Source organism: Tyto alba, unplaced genomic scaffold (genome assembly GCF_018691265.1).
Source record: "Tyto alba isolate M040663 unplaced genomic scaffold, T.alba_DEE_v4.0 Super-Scaffold_7, whole genome shotgun sequence".
Classification (NCBI taxonomy): Eukaryota; Metazoa; Chordata; class Aves; order Strigiformes; family Tytonidae; genus Tyto; species Tyto alba.
The window spans coordinates 13,544,739-13,565,213 of NW_024881328.1; the positions used below are offsets into that span (position 1 = coordinate 13,544,739).

Below are 20,475 nucleotides of genomic sequence, written 5' to 3' on the forward strand. Positions count from 1 at the left end.
GACTACAATTCACAGGATAAAGAGCACAAACAGAGCTAAAAAGAAACATTTTCCCAACTTTTCAAAACTTTCCATTCTGGAATATCTAGAAAACATTCTGGGTACGTTTGGTACCAGCACTACTTTCAAAAGACTGGAATTTCCTACAGTTCTTTCTGAACGGCATCTAAGACACAGACTATGACTGATTTGAGGGAAAATTCCCAAGGAAGCATAGGCTGGAGATACAATTTTCTCCTTCATTTGCTGTATTCCATTGCAGTGCATTATAATCACCCCTGTTAAGCTGATTCAGAAATGGCTACAGTTCCATGATATAGGATTTTTCAACTACTCTAATGTCCAATTAACATTGAGATGATTTGCTGCATTTATGACCTATCCTTCTTGATACCAGTCCTGTTTTGCTGTCATTTTCCTCTCCTGAAGCACCCAGATTCTCTCAAATTTTATGCAAACCATCCTACCTCACATCTTACTACATCTTTTCCTAGCAAACTAGCCCTTATTCTAGTACAACAGGATTTGATCACATAAACATCCTAATAAAGTAAGCAGACACTGCAGATTTTAGGAAAGAAAAGAAATCTTACATGTTCCTCTTCAAACTGGTCCCCACCAAATGCAGAGACACAGGGCTTGATACCTCCCGTTCCAAGGGCGATCAAAAACAGACCAACCATAGACAGGACCCTTCATGCAAGAACAAAAATATCACCATTGCAGAACCTTTCCAGTGCTTATGAGAGCATTTTAGTGTCACCCAACCATGATTCCTCTGGTATCACTGTCTTTTGCACATGTGTAGTGATGATGAGTCAGAGAAGTGCGAAAAACAAATTAATTATCCTCATTTCTGCTTTCAGTACTGGTCAATTAACCAAACTGCTTTTGTCAGTTTCTTGCTGTTCTGAGGCCCAGTGGACATACTAGAGATCAAAGATCCGTGGGATTATTTTTCACTCATATGAGAACAAAAGATTGCAGAGATCAATTGAGAAAAAGAAGGGGAGAAAAAAAGAAAAAAAAAAAAAAAAAAAAGAAGAAAAAAAAAGAAGCATTTTCCTGTAGCCTTCCAGCCTGGGTAAGTGCAGACAAACTGTTTGAATTAGGCTCATTCTTGGGTGCCTTCTACCTCCCAGTGATCCTCAAAATACCACTGTTGGCCCAACAGATTAGGTCTGTAGGGAACAGGAGTGTCAGGACTGGCCAGGTCTGGGACAAAAGGAAACTGTTCTGTAAATGAGATGTGCTCCTGCCTGCATGTGCATATTTTTAAAGCTGTGACCAACCCAGGCAAAAACAGCTTGGTGGTTTCAGAGATGTGAGCAGGAGAACTACTCTGACAAGCCTATCAGTTCAGAATCTAGAGGGAAAGAAGGGTTGTACCCTATGGAAGAGACAGACCCTACCTCTGTCACATCAGAAAATTTATCTTTGGTTTTGTGTTCCCATGCACACAGGGGAACCTTGCTGAGCTGGCCAGCTATGCTGATGAGGAAATTAAGAAGGAACGAGCCTGGTGCAGGCAGCTAGATGGAAAAGCTAGTAGCATGGTATAGCAAAGAGGGGTGGTCAGAGGTCCCTATCTCAAAGGACTTAGAGTGTCGGTGGTGGTTTCCAACTCCTTCTGGTGCATTCACTCGAGATCCACCCTTCTGTCCTTACTCAGATATCCCAAACCCTTCCCTGATAAAAGCAACCCATGCACAGCCCCCAAACTGCTGGCCTGATGGAGGTGAAACAAATGACAGTCCTGGGTAAACCAACTACCATCACAACCTACTACAGCACTGTGGCTTCAACAGCTACTTACACATGAACCGCCTGGTTGCCTAGGGATGGAATTGCACCGACTGACTTTATCAGGTGGCCAACCACATACACAATGGAGAGGTAGATGATTGTCCTGTGAGGAAAGCAAACAGCAGTGACTGAGGATGCATGGTGACATACAATCTGAAAACAGAGTGTGCCTGTGCTACCTGACACGGCAGGTTTACTTGACAGACACACAAGGAACTGGTTTGTTCATACCACTGGTATAGCAGGCAGCTGTAACTCTTTTGTGTCAACACTGAGTGCACTAGAAGAAAGAGATAGGCAAATGGGTTCAGAATAAAGAGGAATAGCCCCTGCTTTCTTTGCAGAGGATGCTGAGTGGAATAAAATAAAAATGTCTTGTCATGCATGGAAGGCTGCAAATAGGAGAGGACTGTTCAGGTCCAACTCAGTTTCCAGATTACTAATAACTGGCATTTTATAGCATGTGCCTAAGTGAATCCCTTGACTGTAAAGCATCTATAGGGACTGTTGCCTACATTCAACCCACCTGACTAACACATCCAAATTAGGAGTGTGGTTTCCCCATTACAAGTCTGGTTTAGAATCCAAGTACCTCTGAAGGACTGAACTCATCTATCTGCCTCTCATGTCTTGGTGAGGGAGGAAAAAGAATTCTGACTAGGAGGAGGATCAGGCTCTTGAGTATATTCTACTTCTTCACCACCTTCAGGATTAAGAGATATCTATGTATTTAGATGCAGACTAGATACACAGAGGGGGAACGGAAGGGCTTGTTAGGACAGAAGCACTAGAAGAATCCCTATGAGCTTGGAGTAGGGGAGTGGTCTTCGATACATTCTAACCCTGGTTACAACAGCTAATTTAGAGCCACATCAGATCATTCCTAAAAGCCTCCCTAATCTGTTATCCTGTTTTGGTACTGGCTGAGGTCCAGCTACTACAGCAAAAGCCACCTTCCATTAAATCACAGGGATTACCCCAGAGAAAGTCTCCCCTGCCTAACGGACAGAAGTCCACAGACAGATTTACCTTCTCACAACATCATGCTGCAAGATAGATATCCTCAAATACCAATGAACATTGCTAGGTGACCTTAAATAATGAAGTTAATGAATACCTGCTGTTATTTTTTTTTTCATTCAAAGGGACGAGAGAATGACTAAAATTAAGCACAAAGAAAGAACATGGATACCTCCTTATGAATCCAGTGTAAAATTCTTATGGCAGCTCTTTTTTCCCTCTTAAAATTCTTCTGCCAGATATGCTTAGTCCTAGAGAGAAGGGTTCAGCTGCACTTCATCACTCTGACAGCCAAGACTCCTCAGACAGCAAACAAACAGTGCCAAGCAAAGAAAGTCCTATATCCAGCTGTTCACCACCACTCTGGGACAGATAATGGCCCCACATCTTACTAGTGGAAGGGAAGACTGTCTAACTTACTCAGGGAGATTTTACGTGGCTCTGGGCTGAGGGAGAGGATTTGAGTGAACCCAGGTTTCTCTGGCATAAAAATGGGTGTGCTTTACCCATTTAATTACCAGTTAATCACCCTCAGCTTCCTCAAGGTGGGTTGGCAAGGAAGTGGAGGAAAAGCGTGCTTGTGACATTTAGTTTGTTCCAACTTTGTTGCATATTGGCCTTTGGGTGAAAGAGGAACAGAGAACAGCATAAGCAAACAGCTCAGCTATTCATCAGTTAACAGAGAGGAGCTGACCTTCACAAGTGTGCGTTTCCAGCACTCTGAGCTAGCTCAAAACTGGGAGCACAGACTGCATGGTGTAGATGTATGCTGTGTGAATTAGAAAGATGTCTTCACTTACTTGTATTTCCCCAGCCAGGAGTCTGCCATGATGGCTCCAATGACAGGTGTGAAATAACACAGTGCAGAAAAGGCATGGTACACAGCGGTGGAGAGATTCTCATCCCAGTGCAAGAAGCTTAAGAAATATAGTGTCAGGACAGCTAAAAGGAAACAAGCAAATCACATCACATAATCAATGTGTGTCTCTGCAGGTAAGCAGGATCACAGTGGCAAGAAAACCACTGATTTGTCTAGCAGCAATGAGCACTGTGGTAGAAAGATCTGTGCTTTCAGACCTGTTCCTCATAATCTCTGAGACAGGAAAACCTAAAATGAGATATATGAGTATCATGCATTCTTTGCTTATACACATTTACGTTTAGCTAGAAAACATATTTTCTAGCTTATCTTACCGTAACCTGTAGTTTTGTTTATGCACATTTTCTATTTGCAAATTAGGTGCCTATACGATTCAATTCCCAAATATACTGATTGCACACAACTAGGAAAGATGTCACACAGTGGAAAACCAGGTCTGGTACAGAAAATCATATAAAAATTTAGACTAGAAGATACATTTGAAGCTCTCTAGTCCCAGCTTCTGCTCAGAGAAGGTGTAGCATCAGTGTTAGGGCACACTGCTCATACCTGCATCCCAAAACACCAATTTATTTTGAAGGACAACTGAGACCACATACCGCACAGCCCCAGAACACCAGCCCAGCGTGTATAGAAACCCAAGGATGGGAAAGTTGCTTCTCAGACACAAGCCACATACCTCTCATGCCATAGTAGGAGAAGCGCTCACAGAACTCATTCACCACGATGAAGGCAATGCTTAGGGGGTAGTTGGAGCCACAGAGTTTCTGCAGGAGACAAATGAGAACGTATCAGCTCTGTGAAAGCCTTCACCCCAGTGCCTGAGCAGTGGAGAGGAGTCCAGTCCAAAATCCAAGCACCCACTGCTGCTTGACTGGCCTGTGCGTTGGATTCAAAGGAGGGAGGGGACCCCACACCTACCCTGCTTTGGTTAAAGGCTCCCCAGTGAATCAGCCTGGATGCCATAGGGATTTGTGAACTGTCAGCAGGTCACCCATGCTAACAGCTCCAGGAACTCCACTGGAAATGTCCTACCACCTCTCCACTGCAATGCGAAAACCCACTGAGATACTAAAACATCTTCAGATGCATTTTCTCACATAAAGCTACTACCCTGCTCCAAAACAGCTCCCTTTCATAGTACCAAACCTTGCCTCAGCAGTTGGTAGACCTCAGGGAGCTGCTCCCTCCCATGTGACAACTGCCCTCAATCTCTGCACCTCACTTGCACTAAACTGTGCCACTGCATTCACTGAGGCAGAGCACCAGCCCTTTGTCTTGCACACCCTCAGACATGGCATCCATTTCCTATTCCAAGAACCCTGGCATAGCTACAGATAAATTCAATTTATTAATCAAAACTAAACAGAACTGTGATGGGACTATCAAACCTGTCTGAGCGTGGCCACTCTTTCACCGAATCTGACTTTACTCCATCTAAAATCAGCAGTTTCCAAGTGAAATACAAGGCATTTAAACAGATAAGGTCTTGGCATGACCTTGCATGGGCCTCCATTCCTCTTGCCACCCCACTGCAATCTGAGCTAAGCAGCTGGAAGCTGCTTAGCTCCACTGCCTCGCAACAGGGAAAGCAGGTTTTCACAGCACTGCCCAGCCTCTGCCAATCAGTGGGAGAGAGGAGCTGGCCACGCACTTGGTGAGGGATGGGAGGGAGTGTGATACTAACTTCTGCATTTATATTTATGGTTTTAAATAGACATGGTATGGGACAGCGAAGTGAGATGAACTCTTCACATGCATTTCTCGTGTCTCGTGTCAGAAATAATGAATTTCTGTATTTCGTTGCAGAGTCCCAAATGCAAATACAGATACCAAAATAGATGTGTTTATTCAGGTTTATTTTACCACCAAGAGACCTGAGCTTATTTGGATTCCCAAAGAAATGGCATCAAGTTTAGAAGAGTCTAGCTTAATGACGCTGTCTTGCTCAACATTATACAAGAGCAACAAAAGAGAAGAGACTGGCTGTCTGCAAGAAAAAAAAAAAAAAACAAGACACAAAAAACTGCTTTCCCTTACTTAACCTAGCATCTCTAAAGACAAATATTTTTATCTTTTTTTTATATATATTTTTCTCTTGCTATTTATGGGTGGCCTTTTTATTAAGAAACACTTGGTCTCTTTGCTTTACTAGAGTAAATATGTAATTATCCATTTTATTTATTATTTACTCTGAAACCATCATGCTCAGCATATGGCTTGTAAGACAGAGTGGGATCCCTTGGAAACTGTGCTGGGGCCTCCTGCTTTTAGACTAGCCTAAAAATGCTGGCACACATAAGCTGTAAATGCACAAACAGTCAGACACATGCACACACAGAATACCTTTCTCCAATAAGTTTTTCGTAATAAAGAAGAAAAGCCGTAAGAGGTAAATTATGTTTCCTGTGGGTGCTTGAAAAGCATTTTCTGAACTTGGAAGTAAAATTGTATAACAGGGATGTTTTTCCTCCTCTCTTTCACAGACTTCGCTATCAGTACTCGTGAGATTTAACAGCATTTAATGGGGATGCAGAGCGTGGCTGTTCAAGCCCAGATGGCCAGATGTCGGGATCCCTGCTGCCTGCACTCACCCCTCCACCCCCGATGCACAAGCCCTGCTGGATTTAGCTGCAGAGGTTTAAGGTATCACATGCCACGCCGCAACCTGCAGTGCCAGAAAACCTGGCAGTGACCCATTTCAGCTACTCCTGCTCTGGGATGGGCACCTCGTACAGATGAGCAGGGGAGAGCAGGGAAAGGAGAGCAGGAGGCAGAGACGTGCAAGCTAAACCTCCCCAAGTGCCTGAGCCAGGACCCTGAGTAAGTGCTTATAAACACAGAGCAATGACCTACAAGCAGTGGTGCTGCCATCTCGCTTGTATGTCATGAGATGGCATCAGCACATGCAGAAACCCTCATGTATTCTCTCTGCTGTATCACTGACCTGCCTGGGGCCTGCCTGGACATCCAAAAGTGGGCAGCTTTCTTCCATGCGGAGAGCCAGATACAGTTTGCTCGCTTTCGCGGAGGAGGACCTTGCTCAGCAGAGAGCCCCAGCAAAAGCAAAGAGGCTAAGCCTGGATTCATGAGTGCACAGATAGTCTGCTGTGCTTAGCTACCACTGTAAGCCTGGGATCTGCGGGATTATGGCGCTCTTAAAGATATGGTGGAAGTTGATATTCTGCGTCTTTGGAAAAAAGAAAGGTCATTTAAAGTGCCAGCTACAGGAGACATTCCTTTTCACCTCTCCTTCTTGCTGACTAGCTGCAAAATGGGACAGAGATTAATATTTCCCAGGAGCCCTGGATATCCAATAGTTAATGTCTGCACAGTACTTAAAACTGTGAGTCAAATAGTTGGCTTGCTAATGACAAGACTGTGAACACCAAGAGCAAGTATTACCATATTGTCTTGCAAGTCAAAGCAGGTGCAGTACAAGCCCTGTTCTTCCTGAAGTCAACACAGCGTACAGGTTTTTAGGGGTCAAACACTCAACCACAATTAGCCTGAAAACCTGAACAAACATCAAAGCTGAAAGGCAACAAAATATTCACGTGAATCTGGCTTCAAATCAGAGCCAAAGATGTAAACCTGAGGCTCTGGCACTACAGTTGGGGTCTTTAACACACATCAGTGTCCTGTCCTCAGTTCCTGTCCTTCCTTCTGCTTTGCAGCATCTGGGGACCCTTTTCTGGTGGCTTTCATCAAACTAAGCAAATGCACAGGTCAGCTCCCTCCCTCCCACACACGACATCCCCCTCCAGAGAAGTAAGTCCTTTCCCACAAGGAAAGTAGTGTTCGGGGAAAAAGGCAGCAATCAAAATCCTTACCCTTTTTCTCAAGCATTCAGACAGTTCATTTTTTTCCCTTTAAGCTGTGCTTTTTCAACTTAATCAGGTTAGTGGAGGGATTTTTGCCTTGAGTTGTTAATGCTTATTTCAACCCTCTGCAAGAAAGGGTGTTTGTCTCTAGCCAGAGCACAACAGAGGAAAGAACAGAGAGATCTTGCAATGTTTAGAGCAAGCTAAGCAGAAAGCAAAGAAAAGGAAACCAGCTGTAACACTCACCGGGGATTTTTTCTGAACAGGGAAATCTCCTTTGGGGGGATCATCTCCTGCAGAAATAAAAGTGAACAAAGTTTCCTTGGATTCGTTTCTCTGAAAAGCGTTCATCGCCCCTCTCGCCTTGTCTCCCACCATGCTATGTGGCTGTGGTGAGTTGACTGGGAAGACTTCCAACCTTGGGCATGAAGTTTGATTCAGTTTGAGTTAACCCTAATTGAGCACATTTGTGCAGCCAGAGCAGAAAGGGGAGAGAGATCCTACCAGGAAAGACAACTCCAGAGTTCAAGAAGAGTCAGGGAACGCAGCCTATATCATTCACAGGTTGGGGCTGTCAGCACTTCGTGACACAGACCTCCTATTTGCTTGGCATGCCCCCAGCTATTGTACGTGCACCAGCACAGCACTGTATGCTGAACAGATGTGAGCTGAATAAAATCCCAGGACCCAGATAACCATACAGCCTGCAGATTTAGGAGTAGGGCGTGCATCTCCCTCCCGATGCAGTAATGACAGGTTTATTCTGCAGGGATCTCATTCCACTGAAAAGCCACGCATTCATCCCAAGTCATAGCTACTAAAATGCTCATCATGCCAAACCCTCAGACACCAGATGTCACGGTTGCCTGCACTGTGTTAAATCATTTCTTCGCTATCCCGGGAGTGAAGTGACCCAGAGTTCATTTCCGCACCAATTCCCTGGAGTTACCTTGCCTTTTGCTGCGGGACAGTATAATCTGGAGAACACAGCACCCAGAAGCAGCCCTAAACCCCGTCTCTACTTCCTATTATCCAAAAGGCCACCTCAGGGCTCCTTATGTGACAAATGCATCCTACGCTGCGCTGGGAGCCCCTGGATTCCCCCTGCAGCTGCATGGGCCCAGCTCCCTGAAGGTACCCTGTTGTCCCTCCTTCCATGCCCACAGGGACAGAGGACCTCTTCATCACTATTCTCCCAGTGCCAGTCACAATTACAGAGCAAAATTCACAAACTTCCCGTAAGCCACCCTCAGTGGCTGTGGATCCGCAGTATTCTTGGCACAGTGCAGGAGATTTTTCTTTCCCTTACATCTGGCTTCTTTAAAAGGCAAATGTTCGAAGAACCTTCCCCAATACTCCTCCCTTCTCTTATCAGCAAAAGTACAGAGCACAGCCAGAATCTGCAGCTGGCACAAGGAGTCTCCATAAACTCATCCCTCACTCCAGCACCAAATTGCTGCTAGTGCTTGGGTGTTACAGGAACCAGGTTTGCAGTTGATGAATCAGGAAAGGGGCCTTTGCTCACATTACAGATCCTTAATCTGGCTTCAGTTATTGCTAACAAGACATGGAAAACACTTCGATAAAGGACTCAGATGCAACAGAGTGCACAGAGGAAGCTTAATTACTCTCCACATTCCCTCACGTGCTCTGGAATTGCTTGCTCTGAAGATCCCCAGGGATCCTGTTTCATTCCTGCTAACTGGGCAGATAAACATGAACCCTGAACTTCAGAGGAGGCCAGGGAGGTCTATTCATTTCTTATTCTCTTTTTCTTCTACAGACATAGCAAAGCAACAGCTTGGTACCTCCCCCATACTGCCACAGACCAGCTCCTTAACTTCAACCCTCCCAGTGATTCGCACACCTGTGCAAACTTGCTTTTCACCTGGGTCACTTCTCAGGTGTCACAAACAGCCTCCAGGGAGCTAGAGCTTGTTAAGCCCATTTCATGGGCAAGAGTGACTCAGAAACATATCCAGCACTGGGGGCAGTGCAAGGAACAGGACTTGTGCATGTTGATCCTATCTCCTGCACTCCACGTTAGCACATACTCCTGTGTTCCGCAAGTCTGACCTTTTGCTAGAGACAGCCGGAATATTTCTGAGCCTTCTGGTGGTGCCTCTTACTGCCCCAAGTATCTCTGGACAACTCCTGGTAGAAACCTGCTGTATTCTGCCATGAGCAGGTGAGCAGAGCAAACACAGTAGCAAAGTTATTACAAGAGTAATACAAAAGGAAGACAGAAAAGGTTTCACCAACCATGGTGCAGGGCTCCCACACTGCTGCAATGTAATGCCTTAATACTTTCAGCATCCTGCAGCTATATTTCCTCTGTGTGTATACAGCCCCATGCGTCACATAAGCGAAATGATTATTATTTTTTTTTAATACTAGCATGAAAAACCATACCAGTCAGTGGGATTAACATACCACTTGTCAAATATACTGCAGAGCTGTTTAGGCCATTAGCTGCCAGAAGGTCTTCTCAGACAGAAAGTGAGAAAAGGAATTCAAATGTCTGGTAATAAATGGTAACTCATGGCAAACAGTAAGAGCAAGTTAAGGAGAATAAATTTGCAAGCGCCTCAGATACAAATGAATTCAGAATAAGACTCAATAGAAGGAGACCTGTGCAGCTGGCCTGAAAATCAGGAAGGAATTGTACCACAAATGGAAATAAGGTGGCATTTCTGAAGACAAGTATAAACAAACAGATCAAGCATGGAGCGATAGAGGCTGCAAAGCTAAGGCACAAAATGAATTACAGCGAGCAGGGGGACACAAAAGGCAATAAGAAAAGGTGTTAGAAATGCTGTCAATATTGGAGAAAGAGGAAGGAAAATGAAAGTCTGTTATTTAAACTAGAAAACGAGCAAACAAAAGCTCATCCAGAGAAGCCAGAAAAATTGTGTCCTTTTTGTTTGTCTTCACTAAAAAACTAAATTGCAACAAGATTCATAACACCATTAAAATGAACCAGTAGGAATACAAGTGAAATGAGACAAAAACTGCTTAAAGAATATTTGGATACCTCAAATGTGCTCAAATCATTAGAGCCTGATGAAGTTCACCTCCAACTGCTGAATGTAATATTGAGCCACTTCCCTTGTGAAGGGCAGAAGCAGGACAAGCATCACCACTGCCTTTAAAAAGGCAGGATAGGACAACCCAGGCATGTCCCTCCATAGTCAGAGAGATAGTTCATCAACTAATCCCTTCTAAACACTGAAAGGAGAATAAGGATTACAAACTGGCCATTTTGGATTGGAAAAAAGTGCTCTCAAACCACTGTTTTATTCTTTGACAACAGGGTAAGTGGCATAACAACTAGAGCAGCTATGGATGTGATATATCCTAACTCTAGTGTCTCTAATGTCTCACAAGGAAAAGAGGGTCCAGATGAAATACCCACACAGTGGGCAACTGGGAAATTCCTCTCCAAGTAGATATCAATGATTTTCCACCAGATTAGGATGGCATGAAACACGCAGATCCTCATCTTTTCCATGAGCACAGCCAGCATGCTGCTCATGTCTGTGTCCGAAACCAGGATGTAGAAGCCTGAGGGAGAATAGAGTATGAATTCAAAATTAAGTTACTAACTGGGAGAAACCACTTTGCAGCTCAGGAATTAAAAAGATGAAATTCAGGGAAGTAGACTACCAAATGCTACCCCGACCTACTGACTGGAAAAGCAGCCACAGAGACCAACTAGTCTCCATTTTCATCAAGGATAAGAAAAATAACTGACTTTATTTTCAGTAAAAGAGGTTCGGGGATGCTTTTGGCCCAAATCCGTTTCTGCAAGGACATGTGAGCGCTGGAACAGAGACAGCATGGCTGGGGCTGTGGGGTTCAGGCAATCCCTGATATCTGTTATATAAGAATGTATTAGGGACTGGCTAAATATCAGGTCTTGTCCCAGAGCAGGCAGATGGATGAGGAGCCCTCCCGAATTTCTATGAAAATCATGTGCTAAACAACTTCAACTGGCAAGCACAAAAGCAAGGACTGCTTTCTGTAAAATTCCTCTACTCTGAGTTAGTCTTTATGTAATTGGGGAATCTGCAGGATGATTCATGCTTAAATGTAATATTCAGCTACCAGATGCCTTGCATAGCCAGAAGTTCCCATTAATAGATTTTTCTATGACTTTTAGTTCATAATTTATTTTTTTCTGGTTCCCAAATCCACAGGAAGACAATCTGCATTTTCCTTTTGCATTTACAATCCTCACATTCTTACTGCTTCCTGCTGCAGTACTGTGCACATTAATCTGTTTATACTCAACTGATCTCTTCATTTTTATCTGCATTCATCTTGTGGTACAATCCCTTCTTGGTTTTCAGCTCTGCCACACTGGTCTCTTAATAATGAGTCTTATTCTGAATTCATATATGCTGGCCATACTTTTATAGCCATTTTACTGTATCTGTATTTCTCTCCTCTTTCCAAGATAAGGTTATAAGCAGCTAAATGAATGTGTATCAGCAACATTTTGGGCTTAATGACCTGGCCCTGGATGGACAAGATAACTTCTCCAGGTCTCTTCTGGTTTATTTTCTCCAATTCTTTGAGTACAGGAAACAGCATGGCTTAACTGATTTAGATCAAGACTGGTTTCTATTGCCTGCAAACTTCTCTCATACTTCAAAGTAATTTAAGAAAATGTTATATCAAATCACTTGAACAACCAGGAAAATATGCCAGAAGTCTCCAGACCTGCATCTCTGTTCTATTCACCATCCCTCAAAATTGTAAAGGTATTTAGATTAATACCACTAACAATATCAAGTACCTAATCTGTATTTAAGAGCCTGTCATCTGGTCCCTAGTCAACCTGTAACAATTAGAGAAACTTCTCGTCTCTCCTGGTGCCTTTTTGCCTTCGGTTTCTTTTATGATTAGCAAGAAGAAATCTTTTAAAAATTCTCTCACCAGCTTGGGCTTCCTTCGCAGCCTGCAGCATGCCATCCTCCTCTGCCATGGCTGCTGCTTCCTGCACGCTGCACAACCGCAGCTCTGTTGTGCCTGAAGACGAACCCTGTTGAGCAATCCTGGCTCGCTGTCACCCTGTTAATGTTTCACCTCACAACAGCAATCCTTTGGTCACCAATAAAATAGTTAAACGATCATTTATTTTTGATCTGAAGTCATCTCTGCTCAGCTCCCAAATGTCACAGGGAATCTGCCCTTCTCCTTGAATACACCCTGTAAGGCTGCAGGGCATCTTTCATGGATGTTCACGATTAATCACTTCACACCACAGCTACACTATCTTTCAATAGCATTACTACTTCTGGATGAGAGCAGGGACTGGATCTGTGACTAGATAAGATCTACAGCTGGCCATAATCCAAACTTGATGCTGTATACCAGCTATAGAGCTGGCCTTAACTGTACATATCTTTTAGTAGTTGAGGGTGTGAGAAGACACAGGGTTTCATCACCTTCTGACAGACTGGCTTCAGTTCCTGGTTCTTCATGTGCCACACAGGAATGAAGACATAACATAGACATTCTGTTCCCCCAGACCCTTTTTCACTTTAAAGCCATGAACTGCCTGAAGGAGGATCAACATTTTTACTAACACACTTCTGCTGTTTATTCCTTTCTGCTTTCCCCAATAATCTCCTCTAAACTGCTGTGACTTCCTTTCAGAGAGGCTCTAAGGCATCTCCTCTGCAGAACAAAATCCCAGATATTTTCTGCAGGTACAAAAATGGCTCACAATGAAATTCTGTGTGTTCAGCAGTAGAGCAAAATGGGGTCTCCATCAGCACACATCAAGGCCCTGAAGCCACCTGCATCCTTCCCATCGTCATCACACTGAAATCCCAGTCCCACCTGCCTCATGGCCCCATATCTCTCATCACAACCTCAACATAAAAAAATAGTCAAGGCTACAAACAGGTATACAGTTGCTAAGGAACTCTGCTATTAGATGAACAAAGGTTGATCCAGGGAAACTGGGGATGCACTAGGGAAGCACTGAGAGGCATCCAAACTTTACAGTGAAAAGAAGCATGTAGCAATAGCTACTTATATGTGCAATAGTGAAGAGCCTAAACTGATCACAGATCAAATTCCAAAATGAAATGAGGAATAAATTCCTACAAGTGTTGAGCCATTTGATAGAGCAACAAGGGATGCACAGCCTGAAGAAAGAACAGCACAAACAACTCATAAAAAGATGACGGTTAATTCTAAGTGCCTGTGGAAGGAGGATTGAAGCAAAACTTTAATTATGGCTACAAAAGAATAGGCTATTCACACAAGATGTATTAAAGTAAAGATAGGTGGTAAGAAGGATTTAAATCCACAATGTAGGATGTATGGCCAGGATCCAGGGAGCATTAGTCATGTTATAAGATGATGTACCATAGATAAGTACAAAGCACAGCATGGCAAAGCTAGCAGTATGAGACTCTGGGCAAGCACTGTGAAAAACAAGCAGAAAAGAAGTATGAGCACTATAGGCCAGACAATGCAATAGAGAAGAAAAGCTGGAGGGAGAGTAGTTGTTGTTAAGAATAAAAAGCTTTACTTGGTAATACTTGTGACTTCTGTTAGACGATTAGGAGGAAAAAAATCCAAACAAAAAAAAAAAAAACACAAAAAAAAACCAAAAACCACACCTCGGGGCAAAGGGCTTTTATTTCCAAACAACTTTTTAAGAAGCTGTCATAGCATGGAAAAATTAGGATTTTTTCTCGTTGAAGAGAATGTTCAAGCAAAACACAGGGGAAGATAGAGCTGATCAGTTGAGGTAGGAAATGAAGAAAACCCAGCACAAACAAAATGCAACCACAAATTTAAATTACTTTCTATTCTCTAGATAAGAGTATCACAAAACCATTGCAAAAAATTGGAAGTTGGCTGCAGAATAAGACTTGTGGTCTTTTGAAACAGATCACTGATTAACAAACAGTAAGCAAATACCAAGGAAGGCCATATATTGTATAGAAAATCAGGAATAATTTAACTATTAAGACTGTCAGTAAGGAGATAAGTGACCTCTTTAATTCCTTTCCAGCTACCTTCCCCTCCAGTTCTAAGTTGTACTTGATGCTATGGGGCAAGGTACCAGGCACTGACTCAGAGCTGACTGGTAGCACTGATTTCAGTAAGTTCTAGACAGAGAAAATGGACATCCAGGTGCCCCAGGCAATCTGGACCTATGGGAACATGTCCAGTCCCTGGGATGTTTCTATGTTCTGCCCTTCCTGCTTGGCCTTTGTTTCCCTTTTATAACGATTTAAAGCATTTTATGAATGCTGCCTACTACTTAGAGACAGTCCCTAGTTGAAACAATAACTAGTTTTACTGTTCATATAGGTACGTAAGGTCTTCAGAGAGCGCTCTCTGTTGCTAAAACAAATCAAGAAAAGGACTCAAGATAGGCACACAAGGGAACACGAGCTCAGTTTCTAACACACTAGCCAGTGCTGTTTGACTCACAAGGGTGCAAGTGATCAATTCTGAATGTCTTTTTTATTCCCCTAAAAAAAAGGTGTGCTAGTCCCTCAGACACCCAATGCTACAGCTGTCTGGCCCAGGTATAACTCAGTCTCTCTGTTCAAAACCTCTGAATAACAGAGGGGGCCTGGAAACAGAAAAAACTGAAGTTTTACGCAATCCACTTGTCTGGCACTGTGTCTGAGATATCTCCTTCATGGAGTGAGGAGGTGGGAGGTCCCTGCAGCTGGAATAAAGATGGATGTGGTGTGGCTGGACTTTGGAAAAGCACTTGAGGACTGTTTGGTGTCCCAAGACCATTTTCTCCCTGATGGTATCAGAAGCAGGATCTGACAGAGTGCATTTCAGCAACAGGTCTCAGGGAATTTCACTGAGCAGGTATCAGTATCTCCATTTCAGAGATGAGAAAAAGGAGAAACCATCCTGATGAAGACAAACTCCGCTGAAACCTCTTGCATGCCATCCCAGCAGTCTATCCATTAAGATACCATGCCTGTAGTATTATCACAGCAAAGAAAAACCAACTACAGATTTGTTCTGCCACAGGCTCTGAGGGATAGCTCAGCTACTGGAGACATCACAGCTTGTGGCAGCCTTGGGTCTGGAATAATGCTGAAAGACAGTTGTATCCAGTGTTTCAGTCATCCCTTGGGTGCATTGCCCTCCTCTCCATGCTCACTTCCAGCTTCTGGGACAGACACTACCTTGGAAACTTACCTTTTTGCACTGACCCCTCAGCTGGCCAGTAGCTCCTTTCTGGTTGCGAGTCCCACACCCTCTCCCACCCGGCTCCAGAGTAAAAAGCTGCTTTTACTCACTGCTATCCTCTCCTGCAGTGAGGGACAACTGGTAATGAGAAAGCAGGAATCCTGTAACTAATTCCTTGCAGCCAGGTCACAGGGATGCCTGGCACTAGGCGGGTCTATGGGGCAGTGAAGGAGGGGGCATGGCTACAGGATGTGGCAGCAGGACCCTGGGGTTCAGTTCTGACTATGCTACTTGTCAGGCACCTCGAGCACATATTTCAAGTTTCCTAGCCTTAACTCCACTGGCTGTAAAACAAGAGTCAGGCAGCACTAATCTCCTGTATATCTGGCACAAATGGTTTCATTCATTAATCCAGCTACAGGACTAAAAGAATCTCAGGGAAGGCATTAATTTCAGCTTTTCCATTTTTTATCATGCTCCCACAGTAACAGTCTGAATGTTTTATTCTTTGCAAGTTCCTCTGTGTCAGAAGACATAATACACTGCACAATTTCAAATCTTTGCCATCACAGACACAGTATTTGCACGATATCCCAGCCCACAGCTGATTCTTTGACTATAGCTTAAGTTAGATTGCAGTTGTGTAATCAGTATTTCATCAGGGCAAGCTGCCAGGGACAGAGAACATGTAAATCCCCAAAACGCCTCTGTTCTAACAAAAAAACCCTGTAGATCTAATCCAGAGAGATCTCAGCTCTCCAACAATGACCTCTCCCAGATGCAAGCACTTTTGCATTCTAGGGACTGTTATTTCCACTGAGATGTTAATCAGATCCTCCCCAACCAGCTCCCTCCACTGCCACACCAAGGGCCCAGCAGATCGGGGGCTCGTCCAAGATTCATTAACTCTGGTTCTCTGCATTTTCATAACGAGCTTGCAGTGCCATCAATTCTTTTCAGCCTCCCACCGCACCGACCATGGGGATCCATTTGCTAACATAGTGAGTGTGAGTAGCTCCCACCAGCTCCAGCGGGAAGTGTAGTCATGTGAGTTTTCCCTCCATTAGGTCCCAGAGGGACTGGCACAAAATTAAGAGACCTTTTTTGCCTTTTTTTTAAACATTGCTCTAAACACACAGCTTTTGGGTCTCCAGGGACCCTGACGCTTTGTAGCACAATTCATTTTGTCCTTGTCATCTTGTGCCTAGGGCAGTCTGCTCTCCACTGGCACCCATGACAAATCCTCTGTGAGTTTGTCAGGGAGAAAGGTTATACTCACATAGGAGGAAGAATTGATCTGTGCCTCCTCCTTATGCTAACTCCCCCAAAGAAGTCCACTCTTCCTAGGAGCTGAGTAGTGGTTGATCCACCTGACATCAGCTCAGCCCTTCCCAGATGCCACACCCCCAGCACAACTTCCCTCTGCTCAACATGCTTTTCTCCCAGAAAAAAAGCTCTCCTGTCTCAGCAGCTTAACTGGAACACATCTTCTGGCTATGACTGAATACTGAACCAGGCATTTACTTTAACCCCCCTGTTCTAATCCCAGTCTGTCTCCTTACTACTGGGATCTTGCATGGAGTTGTGCCCATCACACAACAGCCGAGTCCTGCATCACATACCTGCAAACACTCTGCATGTTTCACTTGTGCAAACAGCAACCCTGAACATAGAAATGCTTTTCCCATGGGCACACAAAACCCATCTCTGGCATTTTCCAGCCTGTGGCCATCCAGAAGCTATAGAGCCGTGCTGAATGTGCAGGGCAGCAGCACAACACATGCTCACACAGCAGGCAATGGTGTACATTGCTCTTCCTGCACCTTCAGGCCACCAGAGCCTTGCTGGCTTCACCAGGAGCAGACCCAGCCCCATGCGTTTTGCAGACACAGACTCAGAGTATGAGTCCTACACAACAGCAGGAGGTTTAATGCAATCAAATTAAGCCATGTTCACTCTTCAGGATACTACAATCACCTCCAACCCTTCTGCTTTTCTAATCTACTTCTAAGCAGTTCTTCATACTCTAGAAGGATACAGATCCTCCGCAGATTTCCAGTATCTTCCTGTGGTGAGCTATTAGCTATTGATCTGGTCCTTCTTTACATTTATTACTCTTCAGCAGCCAATTCAATCTGTATCTGAGCAAAGCAAAATTCCCTAGACCTAGTAGAGGTTTCGCTAGTCCCAGCACTTGCTTTCTTAAACCTATTTCACTGGAGAGGATATCTGGCTGGCAAACTGGGAAAAGCTCATCAGCTGTAAGATGGGAGTGGTACACATGGGTGGTGAGGTAGCATGGGCATGTACCAGCTACAGTAAGAGCTGCTAGATGATGATGTGCCCATTCGGGTCAGTTAACACATCCACTGCAGTCTCATCTGTGGAGAATGACAAAGAGAGATGGCATTTCCACCCCAGCTGATGAGAGGCAGTGCTGGGGTTATGCTGGTATAGGCTTTCCACCACCCCTTCCATCTCCTGCACCCACAGCTGGCATGTCTTCACTGTCTAGCATTCAGCATTTAGATTTCTCCAAGTGCTCCTGTATAGCCCTTAGTAGACAGAGGAGAACGCACTGTACCCACTGACAGAAAAATCAGTTAGTGCCAACACTTATTAACTTTAATAAATCCATGTCAAAAAAACAAAATCACCTTTTCCACGACCTCCATCTATGCCTAGCCTACATGAGAAGGTCTAGGCATGACAGTCCTTTAAGATGCAGAGGGCAACTCGAGAGGTACATATTCAATTGACTTCAAAGAACCCTTGAGTGCTCAGCAACTTGCAAGAGATTTGTTTATAAAAATAATCACTTTCAGAAGTAAAGTGTACATGGCACTTTTTCTCCATCTCCCATTCAGTTTTACCTCTAACAATAAATCACTAAAGAGACTCAACATGGAATACCTTAGCATTGTACTCATCTAGAAATATTTCTTTGCTGTATAAACTCAGATTAATATTCATTCTCTCCAAGATAAAGACAGCTAGAAATAATTTGAGGGAATAAAACCAGTTTTCAGCATTCCTGACACTTCCTATTGTTAACAAACAGACAATCTTATAACGGTAAAGTCAGAGGAATAATTCCTCTCTTACACTAGATCTGATTGACTAGACATGACAGATGGTGTTTTTATTACTTTCCATCTTTATGCCATTCTAAAAGAGGCCTTGTCTAATGCAGCCCAGGCTGTGTTTTGAGTCTTAACCTCTCAGATAAGCAAACCCTGTTTCATCAGGTTAATGGATCCTTACTTGATTCAGGAAGGCAATTTTCCTTAAAGTTATTCTAATCAAGTACTCTGAGCTCAAATTGTCCTGGCTGATTGACTGCCAGCAATGGGTAAATCTTTCTACTAAAGACCATATTTATTTTCAAAGAGGGAAAACAAGTTGTTATTATTATTACAGAACCAATTCTATCCTGTATTCAGTGACTTCTCAAATACTGCAGTCACAGAATTAAAGATAAAAATAAAGTTAATGCAGCCTTCCTCTCAGTAGTCTTATTAAATGACAGGCAGGAAAGGAAAATTAGAGATATGGCCTGCTGCCTATTGATATCCCCTCAATTAACTGCCCCTATGGTAATAGCATCTGACCCTCATCAGCACAGACCCCTTCAAACACAGGCTCACTCCAACCTGTGTCCCTGCATCAGCCTCCAAATTGAGGGCTGTCATCCCAAATAACTTTGCCACCAGGCTGGGAAGAAGTGACAGAGGACTAGCCACCTTCTAAAACAAAAGCTCTGAAGGAAAACTAGTGCCTTGAGGATGCTCCCTGCAAGTCCCACCTCCAGCACTGACTCTGGCTCCACAGGCACAGTTTGGTGCTACAGCTGCTCGGGAGCACAGTGACAGCCCACGTGGAGATACAGTTATAGTGCCCTGCTGCCTTGGCTCTTGCTTGACTCAAGTCACTCCAGGCAGAAACCCTGCCAGCTGTGGGGCTGTCCAGACCACCTGAAAAAGCAGATGGGAGATCCGACCTCTCCTACTCTCTCCCACCTACTGCAAAACTGGTCCAGCAATTGAGCCCATAGAAGGACAAGTTAAAAAAGCAACCATGCCAAAGTCGTGCAGAAAACCAGCCACAGAAACACAAACTGGGCCCACAACTCCTGAACAATCATTCAGTCAGTGCTTTTACTTCTCAACACACATATTTCCCTTTCATAATCTCACAAGCAGGATTGGTAGCCCTCATGCCCCATCAGACATTCAATACTGGATTTCCACTTCCAGAAAATCTGACCCCCCCCAAGACTCAGCTGGAGTTTGTAGAGCAAGCACAGTGAGCTACATAACACAAAAAAAATTTTCTTTGCCATTTTCCAAGCAGCTGACTGTTGTCCTAACAGCTCTGCTGAAGTTATTGATGCCTCAAATGAAATGATTATTCTCCATGATTTTTATCTACCAGCCACCAGATTTTTAGGGTTTAGTCAGGCAAAGTATTACATTGTAATATCAAAGCAGGCATCTTTAAAACAGTGATTATACTACAGAAACAATAAAGATGCTGGAGAATACATTAACTCTTTAACTCCTCAGAAGGACTACAAGGCAAGGAGATGTTGTCAAGCTGTGATCCAAGGGGAACATAGAAACCTAGATTCTCTCCCTCTTTATGATACAAAACAGTCCTTCCAACATGCTCCAGTTGTGCTCGTAAGCCAAAAAAAAAAAAAAAGCCACTAAAGACCTCAAGATACCCTGCCTACTGAGAACTCACAGTATTTGC

General features: G+C 43.8%; 1 protein-coding gene across 4 annotated transcripts in view; it reads right to left on the reverse strand.

Annotated features, from left to right (window-relative positions):
• Positions 1-20,475, reverse strand: part of SLC15A2 (solute carrier family 15 member 2) — a 66,239-nt gene that overhangs the window by 43,556 nt on the left and 2,208 nt on the right. The window contains exons 1-6 of one of the 4 annotated variants that reach the window (XM_033003544.2): positions 8,035-8,165; positions 7,777-7,823; positions 4,386-4,473; positions 3,627-3,768; positions 1,817-1,909; positions 594-693 (exon numbers count right to left, since the gene is read on the reverse strand). In XM_033003544.2, coding sequence (XP_032859435.1) covers positions 594-693; positions 1,817-1,909; positions 3,627-3,768; positions 4,386-4,392 — 342 coding nt within the window. In that variant the 5' untranslated portion in view covers positions 4,393-4,473; positions 7,777-7,823; positions 8,035-8,165. Of the gene's footprint in view, positions 1-593; positions 694-1,816; positions 1,910-3,626; positions 3,769-4,385; positions 4,474-6,653; positions 6,734-7,776; positions 7,991-8,034; positions 8,166-20,475 lie in introns of those variants that run through there. The other 3 variants (XM_033003542.2, XM_009968392.3, XM_033003543.2) reach the window with 3 other exon arrangements.